A 16,612-nucleotide genomic window follows, 5' to 3' on the forward strand; every position below is an offset into this window, starting at 1 on the left:
GCGCTGTGACTTGCGTCTCACTCTCGCTGGAGCAACGCTGCGACTTGCGTCTCACTCTCGCTGGAGCAGCACTGTGACCTGCGTCTCACTCTCACTGGAGCAACGCTGCGGCCTGCGTCTCCCTCTCACTGGAGCAACGCTGCGACCTGCGTCTCACTCTCACTGGAGCAGCGCTGCGACCTGCGTCTCACTCTCACTGGAGCAGCGCTGCGACCTGCGTCTCACTCTCGCTGGAGCAGCACTGTGACCTGCGTCTCCCTCTCACTGGAGCAGCACTGCGGCCTGCGTCTCCCTCTCACTGGAGCAGCGCTGTGACCTGCGTCTCCCTCTCACTGGAGCAGCACTGCGGCCTGCGTCTCCCTCTCACTGGAGCAGCGCTGCGGCCTGCGTCTCACTCTCACTGGAGCAGCACTGTGACCTGCATCTCACTCTCACTGGAGCAGCACTGTGACCTGCGTCTCACTCTCACTGGAGCAGCACTGCGGCCTGCGTCTCACTCTCACTGGAGCAGCACTGCGGCCTGCGTCTCCCTCTCACTGGAGCAGCACTGCGGCTCCCTCTCACTGGAGCAGCACTGCGGCCTGCGTCTCCCTCTCACTGGAGCAGCACTGCGGCTCCCTCTCACTGGAGCAGCACTGTGACCTGCGTCTCACTCTTGCTGGAGCAGCACTGCGGCCTGCGTCTCACTCTCACTGGAGCAGCGCTGTGACCTGCGTCTCACTCTCACTGGAGCAGCACTGCGGCCTGCGTCTCCCTCTCACTGGAGCAGCACTGCGGCTCCCTCTCACTGGAGCAGCGCTGTGACCTGCGTCTCCCTCTCACTGGAGCAGCACTGCGGCTCCCTCTCACTGGAGCAGCACTGTGACCTGCGTCTCCCTCTCACTGGAGCAGTACTGATTGTGAAGTAAATGCGTTGTCTCTGTTTACACTGAAGAGGTGGATGTTTGATTTTAGAACTATCAGGGCTGGCAGCCAATTCATTAACGGGGGAGTATTTCGAGGGATGGGTGTAAAGAAGGGACTGAAAGCGAAAGCAAATCCAGCACGAAGCTGGTGACTGAGGTTCCAATACTTGCCTTTCGTAACTCAACTGTGATTTCATTTCGCTGTTTTCTCATTGTCTGTAAAATTAAAGACAAATACATCATTAGTCAGTGATTACAGAAACTATAATATTCTCCCAGTGATCTTACAAGTTAAATGTACTGAATATTTCACATAACACCTACACTATTTGCACAATGCTTTGCAATTCCTAATAAAGCTTTCAGAAATGACAGTCATCTCGACAAATCAATATGTTACAGCATTTGTTAGAGGTTGACTGAGGGATGAGATAAAATCACCATCCAAACATAACCGACTGTTTAAAAAGATCCCTCCAACAATGGATGCTCACTCTGTTCCGCAATTCTTATTTTGCAGTTGTTCCAGCTGTGAGGTTTTCTAATAAAAGCAAAATACTGCAGATGCTGGAAATGTGAAACAAAAACAGAAAATGTTGGAAAACCCAACAGGTCTGGTATAGAACATAGAACATAGAACATTACAGCGCAGAACAGGCCCTTCGGCCCACGATGTTGCACCGACCAGTTAAAAAAAAAACTGTGACCCTCCAACCTAAACCAATTTCTTTTCGTCCATGAACCTATCTACGGATCTCTTAAACGCCCCCAAACTAGGCGCATTTACTACTGATGCTGGCAGGGCATTCCAATCCCTCACCACCCTCTGGGTAAAGAACCTACCCCTGACATCGGTTCTATAACTACCCCCCCTCAATTTAAAGCCATGCCCCCTCGTGCTGGATTTCTCCATCAGAGGAAAAAGGCTATCACTATCCACCCTATCTAAACCTCTAATCATCTTATATGTTTCAATAAGATCCCCTCTTAGCCGCCGCCTTTCCAGCGAAAACAATCCCAAATCCCTCAGCCTCTCCTCATAGGATCTCCCCTCCATACCAGGCAACATCCTGGTAAACCTCCTCTGCACCCTCTCCAAAGCCTCCACATCCTTCCTGTAATGTGGGGACCAGAACTGCACACAGTACTCCAAGTGCGGCCGCACCAGAGTTGTGTACAGTTGCAACATAACGCTACGACTCCTAAATTCAATCCCCCTACCAATAAACGCCAAGACACCATATGCCTTCTTAACAACCTTATCTACTTGATTCCCAACTTTCAGGGATCTATGCACACATACACCTAGATCCCTCTGCTCCTCCACACTATTCAAAGTCCTCCCGTTAGCCCTATACTCAACACATCTGTTATTCCTACCAAAGTGAATTACCTCACACTTCTCCGCATTAAACTCCATCCGCCACCTCTCGGCCCAACTTTGCAACCTGTCTAAGTCTTCCTGCAAACTACGACACCCTTCCTCACTGTCTACCACACCACCGACTTTGGTGTCATCAGCAAATTTGCTAATCCACCCAACTATACCCTCATCCAGATCATTAATAAATATTACAAACAGCAGTGGCCCCAAAACAGATCCCTGAGGTACACCACTTGTAACCGCACTCCATGATGAATATTTACTATCAACCACCACCCTCTGTTTCCTATCCGCTAGCCAATTCCTGATCCAATTTCCTAGATCACCCCCAATCCCATACATCTGCATTTTCTGCAGAAGCCTACCATGGTGAACCTTATCAAACGCCTTACTAAAATCCAATGTGCAGAGAAAAACAAAATTCATGTTTTGAGTCGAAAAGACTTCTTCAGAGCAAAAGAGAGGGAGAAACGTGATGGATTATTTACTGTATAAGAGGGGGTGGAGCAGCTGAAGCAGAGAAGAAGGTTAGTGACAGGGGGGAGGTTTTATAAGATGGTTATGTTTTAAATTCTCTTAATTCAAGGTAAAATGGAGCTTGTAACTTTCTACTCGTTCCTGCTTACCATGTGGACTGGGGCCCAATTCATGTCCCATTGAAACCTGAGCTTTCACACCTGGGCACACAGACTTATGGACTCTCAGGCAGTCAGATTCAGAGAAAGAGAGAGAGTAGCAGGGGAAAAGCTGCTCTCTGTTAGACACCAGACAGAATTATGGTGAGAGCTTGTTCTCTGATTGAAGAGACAGAACCTATGGAAATTGAAGGACTCTGCAAGATTTTCCTTGCCAAACCCCTAAATGGGACTTGCTGCTGGAATTCAGTTTAACGATTCTCAAAGACTGAGGAAAATGACTTTTGACAGACACTAGACATAATGACACAGTGAATAGGAGAAGAACAAGCCAGCTGGAAGCTGAGAGTAACTTTAAACTGGTTCCTGGAAAAACTACAATTCTGCTGAGAGTATAGTATCGTGTATAAAACGCGGGGTGGAGCTTACAGTCATGTTCGGAAGTTAAGAGGTGATATCTTTTCTGTGGTTTCTTGTATTAGTTGTCTACTAAGTAATGTTAAGTTAATGTTGCTATTAGTATGTTTGTAGTAAACATCTCAACACAAAATCTTGCTGTGTGATCCTTCGAGTCAGTCATTGGGAATTCAAACCTCTTTTAAAAATTTATCGGTCTCTACAGGGATCAGAACAAAGTATCTGTTTTAAATCCAAGCTGTAGATTTTAGTTCTTGAAACATGCACTTGGAGTTGCCTGCAACACTTATTTGCTCTAAATTTGAGCCTCAAACAGTTCCACATTCAATCTCTGCTTGATAGGCTGCAAGTGAGGCAAAGCACAGAGTATTTACAAAAAGCTTTAATTCATTACAGAAACCCCTCAAACTGCCTTAAAATCATCCAGGACAATGCAGCTCACTTCACTGGCACCCGAGCCACAACTATAAGCATTCACTCCTTCTATGGCTGAAAAACAGTGACAGCAGTGTGTACCATCTACAAGATAGATTGCAGCAATTCACCAAGCTCCTTTCACAGTACCTGTTAAACCCACAACTGCTACCTTCTGCAGTACCTGCATGGGAACATCACCACCTGCACATTCCTCTCCAAGTCAGACACATTCTGACTTGAAACTATATCACCGTTCCTTCACTGTCACTGGGTCAGAATCATGGAATTCCCTCCCTAATAGCAATGTGAGTGTACCTACACTACATGGACTGCAGTGGTTCAAGGCGGCGGCTCACCATCACCTTGCCAAGGGCAATAGGGAAGTGTCCGGCAATCAGCATCGTAGTTACAGAGTTACAGAGAGAGATTGAATAGGTTGGGACTTTATTCCCTGGAGCGTAGAAGAATGAGGGGAGATTTGATAGAGGTGTATAAGATTTTGATGGGTATAGATAGAGTGAATGCAAGCAGGCTTTTTCCACTGAGGCTGGGGGAGAAAAAAACTAGAGGACATGGGTTAAGGGTGAAGGGGGAAAAGTTTAAAGGGAATATTAGGGGGGGCTTCTTCACACAGAGAGTGGTGGGAGTGTGGAATGAGCTGCCAGATGAAGTGGTGAATGCGGGCTCACTTTTAACATTTAAGAAAAACTTGGACAGGTACATGGATGAGAGGGGTGTGAAGGGATATGGTCCAGGTGCAGGTCAGTGGGACTAGGCAGAAAAATGGTTCGGCACAGCCAAGAAGGGCCAAAAGGCCTGTTTCTGTGCTGTAATGTTCTGTGGTTCTATGGTTCTAGTTATGAAGTCTGGGAAACTGCTGATTGCTAAGCAGGAATTGGTGAGTATCCATTCTACCATTTGATAGTATAGTAAGAATGAATGCAAGGTCTGTTGTTACAGAGTTAGCATCTTAAATAGAAACAGGTCCTCAGTGTTACTAATATTCTCAAACTTGGAAATAGTAAGTTATCCAAGGGCAAGTCATGACAGAACAGCTTGGCTGCCATCTGTGTTTAGGAATTGGAGCAACGACTGGAGTCACCTTGGAGCATCCGTAAGGCTGTGATTTCTGTGGCAAGCATCTTTAGAGAAACGGTCACACTCCAGGGTAAGTCTGTGCAGGCAGACCTGGGAACACCACCACCTGAGGAATCCCCTCCAAGTCACTCACCATCCTCATGTATTCACTGTCACTAGGTCAGAATCCTGGAACTCTCTTCCTAACTGCACTATGGCTCACCTCAAGGGCTGTGGCAATTCAAGATGGCAGTCACCACCACCACCTTCTCAAGGGCAATTAGGGATGGGCAATAAATGTGATGCCCACTCCCATAAATGAATAAAAAATAAAGAAAGGGTGACTGTCAGACAGAGTGGAGGTAGCCAGGTAATACAGGAGTTCCCAGAGGTCACAGCCTTCTCAAATGGATATGCTGCTTTGCATACTGTTGGGGGTAACGACTTCTCAGGGGAATGCAGTGGAAGCTAAGCCCATTATATCATGGGTGGCTCAACTGCGCAGATGGAGGGGGACAAAGAGGAGTAGGGCTATAGTGATAGGGGATTCAACTGTAAAGGGAATATATAGGCACTTATAAGGCCACAAACATGATTCCAGGATGGTATGTTGCCTCCCTGGTGATAGGGTCCAGCATGTCACAGAGCGACTGCAGAACATTTGAAAGGGGAGGGTAAGGAGCCAGCAGTTGTAGTACACATTATACCAACCGACTCACAACACCTTCTTCCCTGCTGCCACCAGACTTTTGAGTGGACCTACCTTATATTAAGTTGATATTTCTATACACCCTAGCTATGACTGTAACACTAAAGTTTTTTTTTAAGTTTATTTATTAGTCACAAGTAAGGCTTACATTAACACTACAATGAAGTTACTGTGAAATTCCCCTAGTTGCCACATTCCAGCACTTGTTCGGGTCAATGCACCTAACGAGCACGGGGTCTTTTAGACTGTGGGAGGAAACCCACGCAGACACGGGGAGAACGTGCAAACTCCACACAGACAGTGACCCAAGCCGGGAATTGAACCCGGGTCCCTGGTGCTGTGAAGCAGCAGTGCTAACCACTGTGCCACAGTGCTGCCCCTATATTCTGCACGTTCTCCTTTCTTCTCTATATATGGTATGCTTTGTCTGTGTAGTGCGCAAGAAACAATACTTTTCATTATATACTAATACATGTGACAATAATAAATCAAATCAAAAACATTGATACCCATGACATGGGTAAAAAACGGGATGATGTCCTGGAAGCTGAATACAGGGAATTCGTGATAAATTAAGCAGGACTTCCAAGGTAGCAATTTCAGGATTACTCCCAATTCCACACACTAACAAGTGCAGAAATAGGAGGAATAATGCGTGGCTGGAGGGGTGGTGCAGGAGGATGGGTTTCAGATTCCTGGGGCATTGGGACAGATTCTGGGGAAGGTGGGACCTGTTGTTTATTTTATTTATTAGTCACAAGTAGGGCTTATATTTACACTGCAATGAAGTTACTGTGAAATTCCCCGAGTCGCCACAATCTGGCACCTAACCAGCGCGTCTTTGAGACTGTGGGAGGAAACCGGAGCACCCGGAGGAAACCCATGCAGACACGGGGAGAATGTGCAAACTCCACACAGACAGTGACCCAAGCCAGGAATCAAATCCGGGTCCCTGGTGCTGAGGGGCAGCAATGCTAATCACTGTGCCACCATGCCACCCAAATTGGATGGGTTACACCCCAACAGAACTTGGGCCAGTATCCTTGCAGGGTGTTTGCTGGTGCTGTTGGGGAGGCTTTGAACTAGTATGGGAGGAGGATGGGTCCCTGAGCAGCGAATTAGAGGAGATGGAGACGGGGTTAGAAACAAAAGGCAGAAAAAGCGAAAGCAAAGTAGGAAGACGTGGAAATGAAAGGCAATAACACTGTTCCGATTGTCCCGAGAATTTAGTGCAAGGAAAAGTGATAGGATCATAGAAGTTTCCAGCATGGAAACAGGCCCTTCAGCCCAACTTGTCCATGCTGCCCTTTTTTTTTTAAAACCCCAAAGCGAATCCCAATTGCCTGCATTTGGCCCATATCCCTCTATACTCATCGCACCCATGTAACTATCTAAATGCTTTTAAAAAGACAAAATTGTACCCGCCTCTACTATTACCTCTGGCAGCTTGTTCCAGACACTCACCACCCTCTGTGAAAAAATTGCCCCTCTGGACACTTTTGTATCTCTCCCCTCTCACCTTAAACCTATGCCCTCTAGTTTTAGACTCCCCTACCTTTGGGGAAAGATATTGACGATCTAGCTGATCTGTGCCCCTCATTATTTTATAGACCTCTATAAGATCACCCCTCAGCCTCCTACGCTCCAGAGAAAAAAGTCCCAGTCTATCCAGCCTCTCCTTATAACTCAATCCATCAAGTCCTGGTAGCATCCTAGTAAATCTTTTCTGCACTCTTTCTAGTTTAATAATATCCTTTCTATAATAGGGTGACCAGAATTGCACACAGTATTCCAAGTGTGGCCTTACCAATGTCCTGTACAACTTCAACAAGACATTCCAACTCCTGTATTCAATGTTCTGACCAATGGAACCAAGCATGCCGAATGCCTTCTTCACCACTCTGTCCACCTGTGACTCCACTTTCAAGGAGCTATGAACATGTACCCGAGATATCTTTGTTCTGTAACTCTCCCCAACGCCCTACTATTAACTGAGTAAGTCCTGCCCTAGTTCACTTTACCAAAATGCATGACCTCGCATTTGTCTAAATTGAACTCCATCTGCCATTCGTCAGCCCACTGGCCCAACTGATCAAGATCCCGTTGCAATTGGAGATAACTTTCTTCACTGTCCACTATGCCACCAATCTTGGCGTCATCTGCAAACTTACTAACCATGCCTCCTATATTCTCATCCAAATCATTAATATAAATGAGAAATAACAGTGGGCCCAGCACTGATCCCTGAGGCACACCATTGGTCACAGGCCTCCAGTTTGAAAAACAACTCTCCACAACCACCCTCTGGCTTCTGTCAAGAAGCCAATGTTGTATCCATTTGGATATCTCACCCTGAATCCCGTGAGATTTAACCTTATGCAACATCCTACCATGTGGTACCTTGTCAAAGGCCTTGCTAAAGTCCATGTAGACAACATCAACTGCACTGCCCTCATCTACCTTCTTGGTTACCCCTTCAAAAAACTCAATCAAATTTGTGGGACATGATTTTCCACTCACAAAGCCATGCTGACTGTCCCTAATCAGTCCTTGCATCTCTAAATGCCTGCAGAACCTGTCTCTCAAAATACTTTCCAACAATTTACCCACCACAGATGTGAGGCTCACTGGCCTGTAGTTCCCAGGCTTCTCCCTGCACCCCTTTTTAAACAAATGCACAACATTTGCCACTCTCCAACCTTCAGGCACCTCACCCGTGATTATCGATGATTAAAATATCTCGGCTAGGGGACCCGCAATTTCAAAGAACAAAAAACAAAGAACAATACAGCACAGGAACAGGCCATTCGGCCCTCCAAGCCCGCGCCGCTCCCTGGTCCAAACTAGACCATTCTTTTGTATCCCTCCATTCCCACTCCGTTCATGTGGCTATCTAGATAAGTCTTAAACGTTCCCAGTGTGTCCGCCTCCACCACCTTGCCCGGCAGCGCATTCCAGGCCCCCACCACCCTCTGTGTAAAATACATCCTTCTGATATCCGTGTTATACCTCCCCTCCCCTCACCTTGAACCTATGACCCCTCGTGAACGTCACCACCGATCTGGGAAAAAGCTTCCCATCGTTCACCCTATCTATATGCCTTTCATAATTTTATACACCCCTCATCCTCCGTCTTTCCAGTGAGAACAACCCCAGTTTACCCAACCTCTCCTCATAACTAAGCCCTTCTATACCAGGCAACATCCTGGTAAACCTCCTCTGCACTCTCTCTAAAGCCTCCACGTCCTTCTGGTAGTGTGGCGACCAGAACTGGGCGCAGTATTCCAAATGCGGCCGAACCAACGTTCTATACAAGCGCAACATCAGACCCCAACTTTTATACTCTATGCCCCGTCCTATAAAGGCAAGCATGCCATATGCCTTATTCACTACCTTCTCCACCTGTGACGTCACCTTCAAGGATCTGTGGACTTGTACACCCAGGTCCCTCTGCGTATCTACACCCTTTATGGTTCTGCCATTTATCGTATAGCTCCCCACTACGTTAGTTCTACCAAAATGCATCACTTCGCATTTATCTGGATTGAACTCCATCTAGTAAGAAGTTTAACAACACCAGGTTAAAGTCCAACAGGTTTATTTGGTAGCAAAAGCCACACAAGCTTTCGGAGCTCTAAGCCCCTTCTTCAGGTGAGTGGGAATTCTGTTCACAAACAGAGCTTATAAAGACACAAACTCAATTTACATGAATAATGGTTGGAATGCGAATACTTACAACTAATCAAGTCTTTAAGAAACAAAACAATGTGAGTGGAGAGAGCATCAAGACAGGCTAAAAAGATGTGTATTGTCTCCAGACAAGACAGCCAGTGAAACTCTGCAGGTCTAGGTAACTGTGGGGGTTACAAATAGTGTGACATGAACCCAATATCCCGGTTGAGGCCGTCCTCGTGTGTGCGGAACTTGGCTATCAGTTTCTGCTCAGCGACTCTGCGCTGTCGTGTGTCGCAAAGGCCGCCTTGGAGAACGCTTACCCGAATATCAGAGGCCGAATGCCCGTGACCGCTGAAGTGCTCCCCAACAGGAAGAGAACAGTCTTGTCTGGTGATTGTCGAGCGGTGTTCATTCATCCGTTGTCGCAGCGTCTGCATAGTTTCCCCAATGTACCATGCCTCGGGACATCCTTTCTTGCAGCGTATATCTGCAAGAAAGGATGTCCCGAGGCATGGTACATTGGGGAAACCATGCAGACGCTGCGACAACGGATGAATGAACACCACTCGACAATCACCAGGCAAGACTGTTCTCTTCCTGTTGGGGAGCACTTCAGCGGTCACGGGCATTCGGCCTCTGATATTCGGGTAAGCGTTCTCCAAGGCGGCCTTCGCGACACACGACAGCGCAGAGTCGCTGAGCAGAAACTGATAGCCAAGTTCCGCACACACGAGGATGGCCTCAACCGGGATATTGGGTTCATGTCACACTATTTGTAACTCCCACAGTTGCGTGGACCTGCAGAGTTTCACTGGCTGTCTTGTCTGGAGACAATACACATCTTTTTAGCCTGTCTTGATGCTCTCTCCACTCACATTGTTTTGTTTCTTAAAGACTTGATTAGTTGTAAGTATTCGCATTCCAACCATTATTCATGTAAATTGAGTCTGTGTCTTTATAAGCTCTGTTTGTGAACAGAATTCCCACTCACCTGAAGAAGGGGCTTAGAACTCCGAAAGCTTGTGTGGCTTTTGCTACCAAATAAACCTGTTGGACTTTAACCTGGTGTTGTTAAACTTCTTACAGCATTTACTGAGACATGGTTGCAGGGAATTTAAAGTTGGGAAATCAATATTCAGAGTTATTTGACTTTTAGGAAGGCGGATATTGTGATGGATCAGTTCTGTTAACAAGAGGAAATAAGTGCAGTTCTGGGGGGCGATCTAGGCTCAGAGGATGTGGAGTTGATTTGGGTGCAAGTGACAAATACCAAAGGGAGGAAGAGAGCGGTAGGAGTATTGTAGAGACCCCCGAAAAGTAGCCACACCATAGGAACGAGTTTAAATCAAGAAATAACAAATACATGTACAAAAAAGTACTGCATTAATCATGGATGACTGTAATTTTCATATAGATTGGACCAATCAAATTGGAAATGGCAGCCAAGAGAATGACTTCATAGAATGCATTCAGCATGGTTTCGTGGAGAAAATGTTATGAAGCCAACTGGGGATCAGGCTATTTTAAATCTGGTAATGTGCAATGAGGTAGGTTTAATCAATGATTTCAAGGTTACGGATCCCCTCGGAAGTATTGGTCAAAGTGGGTTTCCTCCAGGTGCTCCGGTTTCCTCCCACCATCCAAAAATGTGTCAGTTAGGTAGGTCGGCCACGGTAAATGCGCGGGGTTACGGGGATAGGGCGGGAGGGAGTGTGGGCCTGGGTAAGATACTCTTTCAGAGAGTAAGTGTAGACTCAATGGGATAAATGGGCTCTTTCTGCACTGTAGGGATTCTACGGTTCTAATCTATGATATAATTTAAAGAAGGGGAATTAGGAAGATATGAGGATGGAATTGGCCAAAATGAACTGGTCATGTAGATTAATAGGTAAGAGAATAGATTAGAATCATAAAATCCTACAGTGCAGAAGGAGGCCATCCAGCCCATCGAGTCCGCACCGACAACAATCCCACCCAGGCCTTATCCCCATAACCCCACCTATTTACCATGCTAATCCCATTGACACTAAGGGACAATTTAGCATGGCCAATCAACCTAACCCGCACATCTTTGGAATGTGGGAGAAAACTGGAGCATCCGGAGGAAACCCACGCAGACACAGGGAGAGCATGCAAACTCCATCTAGTGACCTGAGGCCAGAATTGAACCTGGGTCCCTGGCACTGTGAGGCCGCAGGGCCACCGTGTCGCCCTGATGAGCAGTGGCAGACATTTAGTGAGATAATTCATGATTCTGAGCAAAAATATATCCCACTGAGGGAAAATGACTCTAAGGGGAGGAAGAAACTACCATGGATAACCAAGGAACTTGAGAATCATATAGAGTTGAAATCGGAAATATACAATGGCAAAGGTTAGTGGTAGGCCAGAAGAGTGGGATAGATTCAGAATGCAGCAAGAATAGACTAAAAAAAAAATCAGGGATGATAAAATAAACTATCATGGCAAGCTAGCGAGAAAGATAAAAACAGACAATTAGAGCTTTTTTTTAAGGACACTAAAAGGAAGAGAGAAGCAAAAGAAAGCATTGGCTCCTTTCAAAAAGAAACTCGGGAAGTCATGATGGGGAACAAGGAAATAGGTGGCAGAGATATTTTGAATATTTTTAGATATTTTGCATTGGTCTTTACTGTAGAGGATATCACAAGTATCGCAGAAATACTTTTTAAAAAATGAGGGAGGAAATTAAATCCAGTCACCATCAGCACAGAATTAGTTTGAATCAAAACTAATTTTGATTCAAAAAAATTAGGGGGGCGGGGTGGGGGAGAGAGACCCGGGGGGGGGGGGGGGGGGGGGGGGAGAGAGAGAGAGAGACCCGGGGGGGGGGGCGGGGGAGAGACCTGGGGCCGGGGGGGGGGAAGAGACCCAGGGGGGGGAGAAAGAGACACCCGGGGGGGGGGGGGGGGGAGAGAAAGAGACACCCGGGGGGGGGGCGCGGGGGGAGAGAGACGCAGGGGGTGGGGGGAAAGAGTCCCAGGGGTGCGGTGTGGGGCGGGCGGGCAATCCGGGGGTGCGGGACAGGGGCAGGGGGGTGAAAGACCCAGGGGTGCAGGGCGGGGGAGGCGGGGCGAGAGATCCAGGGGTGCGGGGCGGGAGGAGGGGACAAGAGACCTGGGGGTGCGGTGCGGGGCAGGGGGGGGGGGGGGGCAGAGACCCGTGGTGGGGGGGGGCAGAGACCCATGGTGGGGGGGGGGGGGCAGAGACCCGTTGGGGGGGGGGGAGGGGCAGAGACCCGTTGGGGGGGGGGGGAGGGGCAGAGACCCGTGGGGGGGGGGGGGGGGGGGCAGAGACCCGTGGTGGGGGGGGGGGCAGAGACCCGTGGTGGGGGGGGGGGCAGAGACCCGGGGGGGGGGGGGGGGCAGAGACCCGGAGGGGGGGGGGGGTGGCAGAGACCCCGGGGGGGGGGCAGAGACCCCAAGGGGGGGGGGGGGGGGCAGAGACCCCAAGGGGGGGGGGCAGAGACCCCAAGGGGGGGGGGGGCAGAGACCCCAAGGGGGGGGGGGCAGAGACCCCGGGGAGGGGGGGGCAGAGACCCCGGGGAGGGGGGGGCAGAGACCCGGGGGGGAGCAGAGACCCGGGTGGGAGGGGGGGGGCAGGGACCCGGGAGGGAGGGGGGGGGCAGAGACCCGGGAGGGAGGGGGGGCAGAGACCCGGGAGGGAGGGGGGGGCCGAGACCCGGGAGGGAGGGGGGGGGGGCAGAGACCCGGGGGGGGGGGCAGAGACCCCGGGGGGGGGGGGCAGAGACCCCGGGGGGGGGGGGGGGGGCAGAGACCCCGGGGGGGGGCAGAGACCAGGGGGGGGGGCAGAGACCACGGGGGGGGGGCAGAGACCCCGGGGGGGGGGGGGGGGGGGGGCAGAGACCCCGGGGGGGGGGGGGGGGGGCAGAGACCCCGGGGGGGGGGGCAGAGACCCCGGGGGGGGGGGGGGGGCAGAGACCCCGGGGGGGGGGGGGGGGGCAGAGACCCCGGGGGGGGGGGGGGGGGGGGGGCAGAGACCCCGGGGGGGGGGGGGGGGCAGAGACCCCGGGGGGGGGGGGGCATAGACCCCGGGGGGGGGGCATAGACCCCGGGGGGGGGGGGGCAGAGACCCCGGGGGGGGGGCAGAGACCCCGGGGGGGGGGCAGAGACCCTGGGGGGGGGGGGGGGCAGAGACCCCGGGGGGGGGGGGGGGGCAGAGACCCGGCGGGGGGGGGGGGGCAGAGACCCCGGGGGGGGGGGGGGGGGGCAGAGACCCCGGGGGGGGGGGGGCAGAGACCCCGGGGGGGGAGGGGGCAGAGACCCCGGGGGGGGGGGGGCAGAGACCCCGGGGGGGGGGGGGGGAAGTGCCAAGGGCGAGGTTCAGCAGTGTCAATGAGGAAGGGGCCGGATCGGTGCGGGGGGAGGCCCCAATTCCTGTTCCCCGGTATCCCTCCCCCCTGGCACTTCACCCCTGATCCCCCCCCCCCCCCCCCCGGTACCCCTCCCTGTGACCCTTCACCCCTGATCCCCCCCCCCCGGTACCCCTCCCTGTGACCCTTCACCCCTGACCCCCGGTACCTCCACATCGCGGCCCTTATTTTTGAAGTTCCGGATGCGGTGGTTTTCCGGCTCCGACATGGCGGCCGCTCCACCCGGAATCCGCGCGCGCGCGCGCGACCCGACACACACCCGCGAGGGCGCGCGCACGCACAGGCCCGGTACGCCGCGGGAGCGCGCACGCCACCGGGCCCGCGCATGAGAAAGCGCGCGAGTGAGGGCATTGATTCCGAGGGGAGGAGCATTGACCCCCCAGGGGGAGGGGCATTAACCGGAGGGGGAGGGGCATTGACCCCCAGGGGGAGGGGCACTAACCCGAAGGGGGAGGGGCACTAACCTGAAGGGGTGGGGCATTAACCGGAGGGGGAGGGGCATTGACCCTCAGGGGGAGGGGCACTAACCCGAAGGGGAGGAGCATTAACCCGAGGGGGCGGGGCAGTGACTGCAGGGTGGAAGACCCTGGGTTGTGGGGGAGACATGGTCAGAGTATGTGAGTAATTGTCTGGGGAAGGGGCAGTTACAGTAAGAAGTTTAACAACACCAGGTTAAAGTCCAACAGGTTTATTTGGTAGCAAAAGCCACACAAGCTTTCGAGGCTCTGAGTCCCTTCTTCAGGTGAGTGGGAATTCTGTTCACAAACAGAGCTTATAAAGACACAGACTCAATTTACATTCCGTGTGTGCGGAACTTGGCGATCAGTTTCTGCTCAGCGACTCTGCGCCGTCGTGTGTCGCGAAGGCCGCCTTGGAGAACGCTTACCCGAAGATCAGAGGCCGAATGCCCGTGACCGCTGAAGTGCTCCCCCACAGGAAGAGAACAGTCTTGCCTGGTGATTAGAACATAGAACATAGAACATAGAACATTACAGCGCAGAACAGGCCCTTCGGCCCACGATGTTGCACCGACCAGTTAAAAAAAAACTGTGACCCTCCAACTGTGACCCTCCAACCTAAACCAATTTCTTTTCGTCCATGAACGGTGTTCATTCATCCGTTGTCGCAGCGTCTGCATAGTTTCCCCAATGTACCATGCCTCGGGACATCCTTTCTTGCAGCGTATCAGGTAGACAACGTTGGCCGAGTTGCAAGAGTATGTACCGTACAGCGCAGAGTCGCTGAGCAGAAACTGATAGCCAAGTTCCACACACACGAGGACGGCCTCAACCGGGATATTGGGTTTATGTCACACTATTTGTAACTCCCACAGTTGCGTGGACCTGCAGAGTTTCACTGGCTGTCTTGTCTGGAGACAATACACATCTTTTTAGCCTGTCTTGATGCTCTCTCCACTCCCATTGTTTTGTTTCTTAAAGACTTGATTAGTTGTAAGTATTCGCATTCCAACCATTATTCATGTAAATTGAGTCTGTGTCTTTATAAGCTCTGTTTGTGAACAGAATTCTCACTCACCTGAAGAAGGGGCTTAGAGCTTCGAAAGCTTGTGTGGCTTTTGCTACCAAATAAACCTGTTGGACTTTAACCTGGTGTTGTTAAACTTCTTACTGTGTTTACCCCAGTCCAACGCCGGCATCTCCACATCAAGGGGCATTTACCAGGGGAACCACACAGAACCCCCACAGTGCAGAGGGACAACATTTAGCCCCAGTCTGCGGACTCTGCGTTGTGTGTTGTGAAGGTCGCCGTGGAGAACGCTTACGTGACCGTGATCACGGGCATTCAGCCTCTGATCTTCGGGGAAGCGTTCTCCAAGGCGGCCTTCACCACACACGACAGCGCAGAGTCACTGAGCAGAAACTGATAGCCAAGTTCCGCACACATGAGGACGGCTTCAACCCTGATCTTGGGTTCATGTCACACTATCTGTAACCCCCACTTACCTTACGAAGGAACAGCGCTCCGAAAGCTAGTGGCTTTTGCTACCAAATAAACCTGTCGGACTTCAACATGGTGTTGTGAGACTTCTTACTGTGTTTACCCCAGTCCAACGCCCGCATCTCCACATCTATGACACATACCAGTGGACCAAAAGGTCAGATCTGACTGCAAGTGCGGTTGAGTCATTTATATCAAAACAAAACTAAGAACAAAGAACAGTACAGCACAGGAAACAGGCCCTTCGGCCCTCCAAGCCTGTGCCGCTCCTTGGTCCAACTAGACCAATCGTTTGTATCCCTCCATTCCCAGGCTGCTCATGTGACTATCCAGGTAAGTCTTAAACGATGTCAGCGTGCCTGCCTCCACCACACTACTTGGCAGCGCATTCCAGGCCCCCACCACCCTCTGTGTAAAAAACGTCCCTCTGATATCTGAGTTATACTTCGCCCCTCTCACCTTGAGCCCGTGACCCCTCGTGATCGTCACCTCCGACCTGGGAAAAAGCTTCCCACTGTTCACCCTATCTATACCCTTCATAATTTTGTACACCTCTATTAGATCTCCCCTCATTCTCCGTCTTTCCAAGGAGAACAACCCCAGTCTACCCAATCTCTCCTCATAGCTAAGACCCTCCATACCAGGCAACATCCTGGTAAACCTTCTCTGCACTCTCTCTAACGCCTCCACGTCCTTCCGGTAGTGCGGCGACCAGAACTGGACGCAGTACTCCAAATGTGGCCTAACCAGCGTTCTATACAGCTGCATCATCAGACTCCAGCTTTTATACTCTATACCCCGTCCCATAAAGGCAAGCATACCATATGCCTTCTTCACCACCTTCTCCACCTGTGTTGCCACCTTCAAGGATTTGTGGACTTGCACACCTAGGTCCCTCTGTGTTTCTATACTCCTGATGACTCTGCCATTTATTGTATAACTCCTCCCTACATTATTTCTTCCAAAATGCATCACTTCGCATTTATCCGGATTAAACTCCATCTGCCACCTCTCCGCCCAATT

The 16,612-nt window shown here is 51.0% G+C and overlaps 1 protein-coding gene across 4 annotated transcripts in view; it reads right to left on the bottom strand.

Annotated features, from left to right (window-relative positions):
* Positions 1 to 13,914, bottom strand: part of LOC144493081 (importin subunit alpha-4-like) — a 133,025-nt gene extending 119,111 nt beyond the window's left edge. The window contains exons 1-2 of one of the 4 annotated variants that reach the window (XM_078211956.1): positions 13,779 to 13,914; positions 1,077 to 1,121 (exon numbers count right to left, since the gene is read on the bottom strand). In XM_078211956.1, the coding sequence (XP_078068082.1) occupies positions 1,077 to 1,121; positions 13,779 to 13,838 (105 nt within the window). In that variant the 5' untranslated portion in view covers positions 13,839 to 13,914. The remainder of the gene's footprint in view (positions 1 to 1,076; positions 1,122 to 13,778) is intronic. The other 3 variants (XM_078211955.1, XM_078211957.1, XM_078211958.1) reach the window with 3 other exon arrangements.
* Between the last annotated feature and the right edge of the window lie 2,698 nt (positions 13,915 to 16,612).

Source organism: Mustelus asterias, chromosome 4 (genome assembly GCF_964213995.1).
Source record: "Mustelus asterias chromosome 4, sMusAst1.hap1.1, whole genome shotgun sequence".
Classification (NCBI taxonomy): Eukaryota; Metazoa; Chordata; class Chondrichthyes; order Carcharhiniformes; family Triakidae; genus Mustelus; species Mustelus asterias.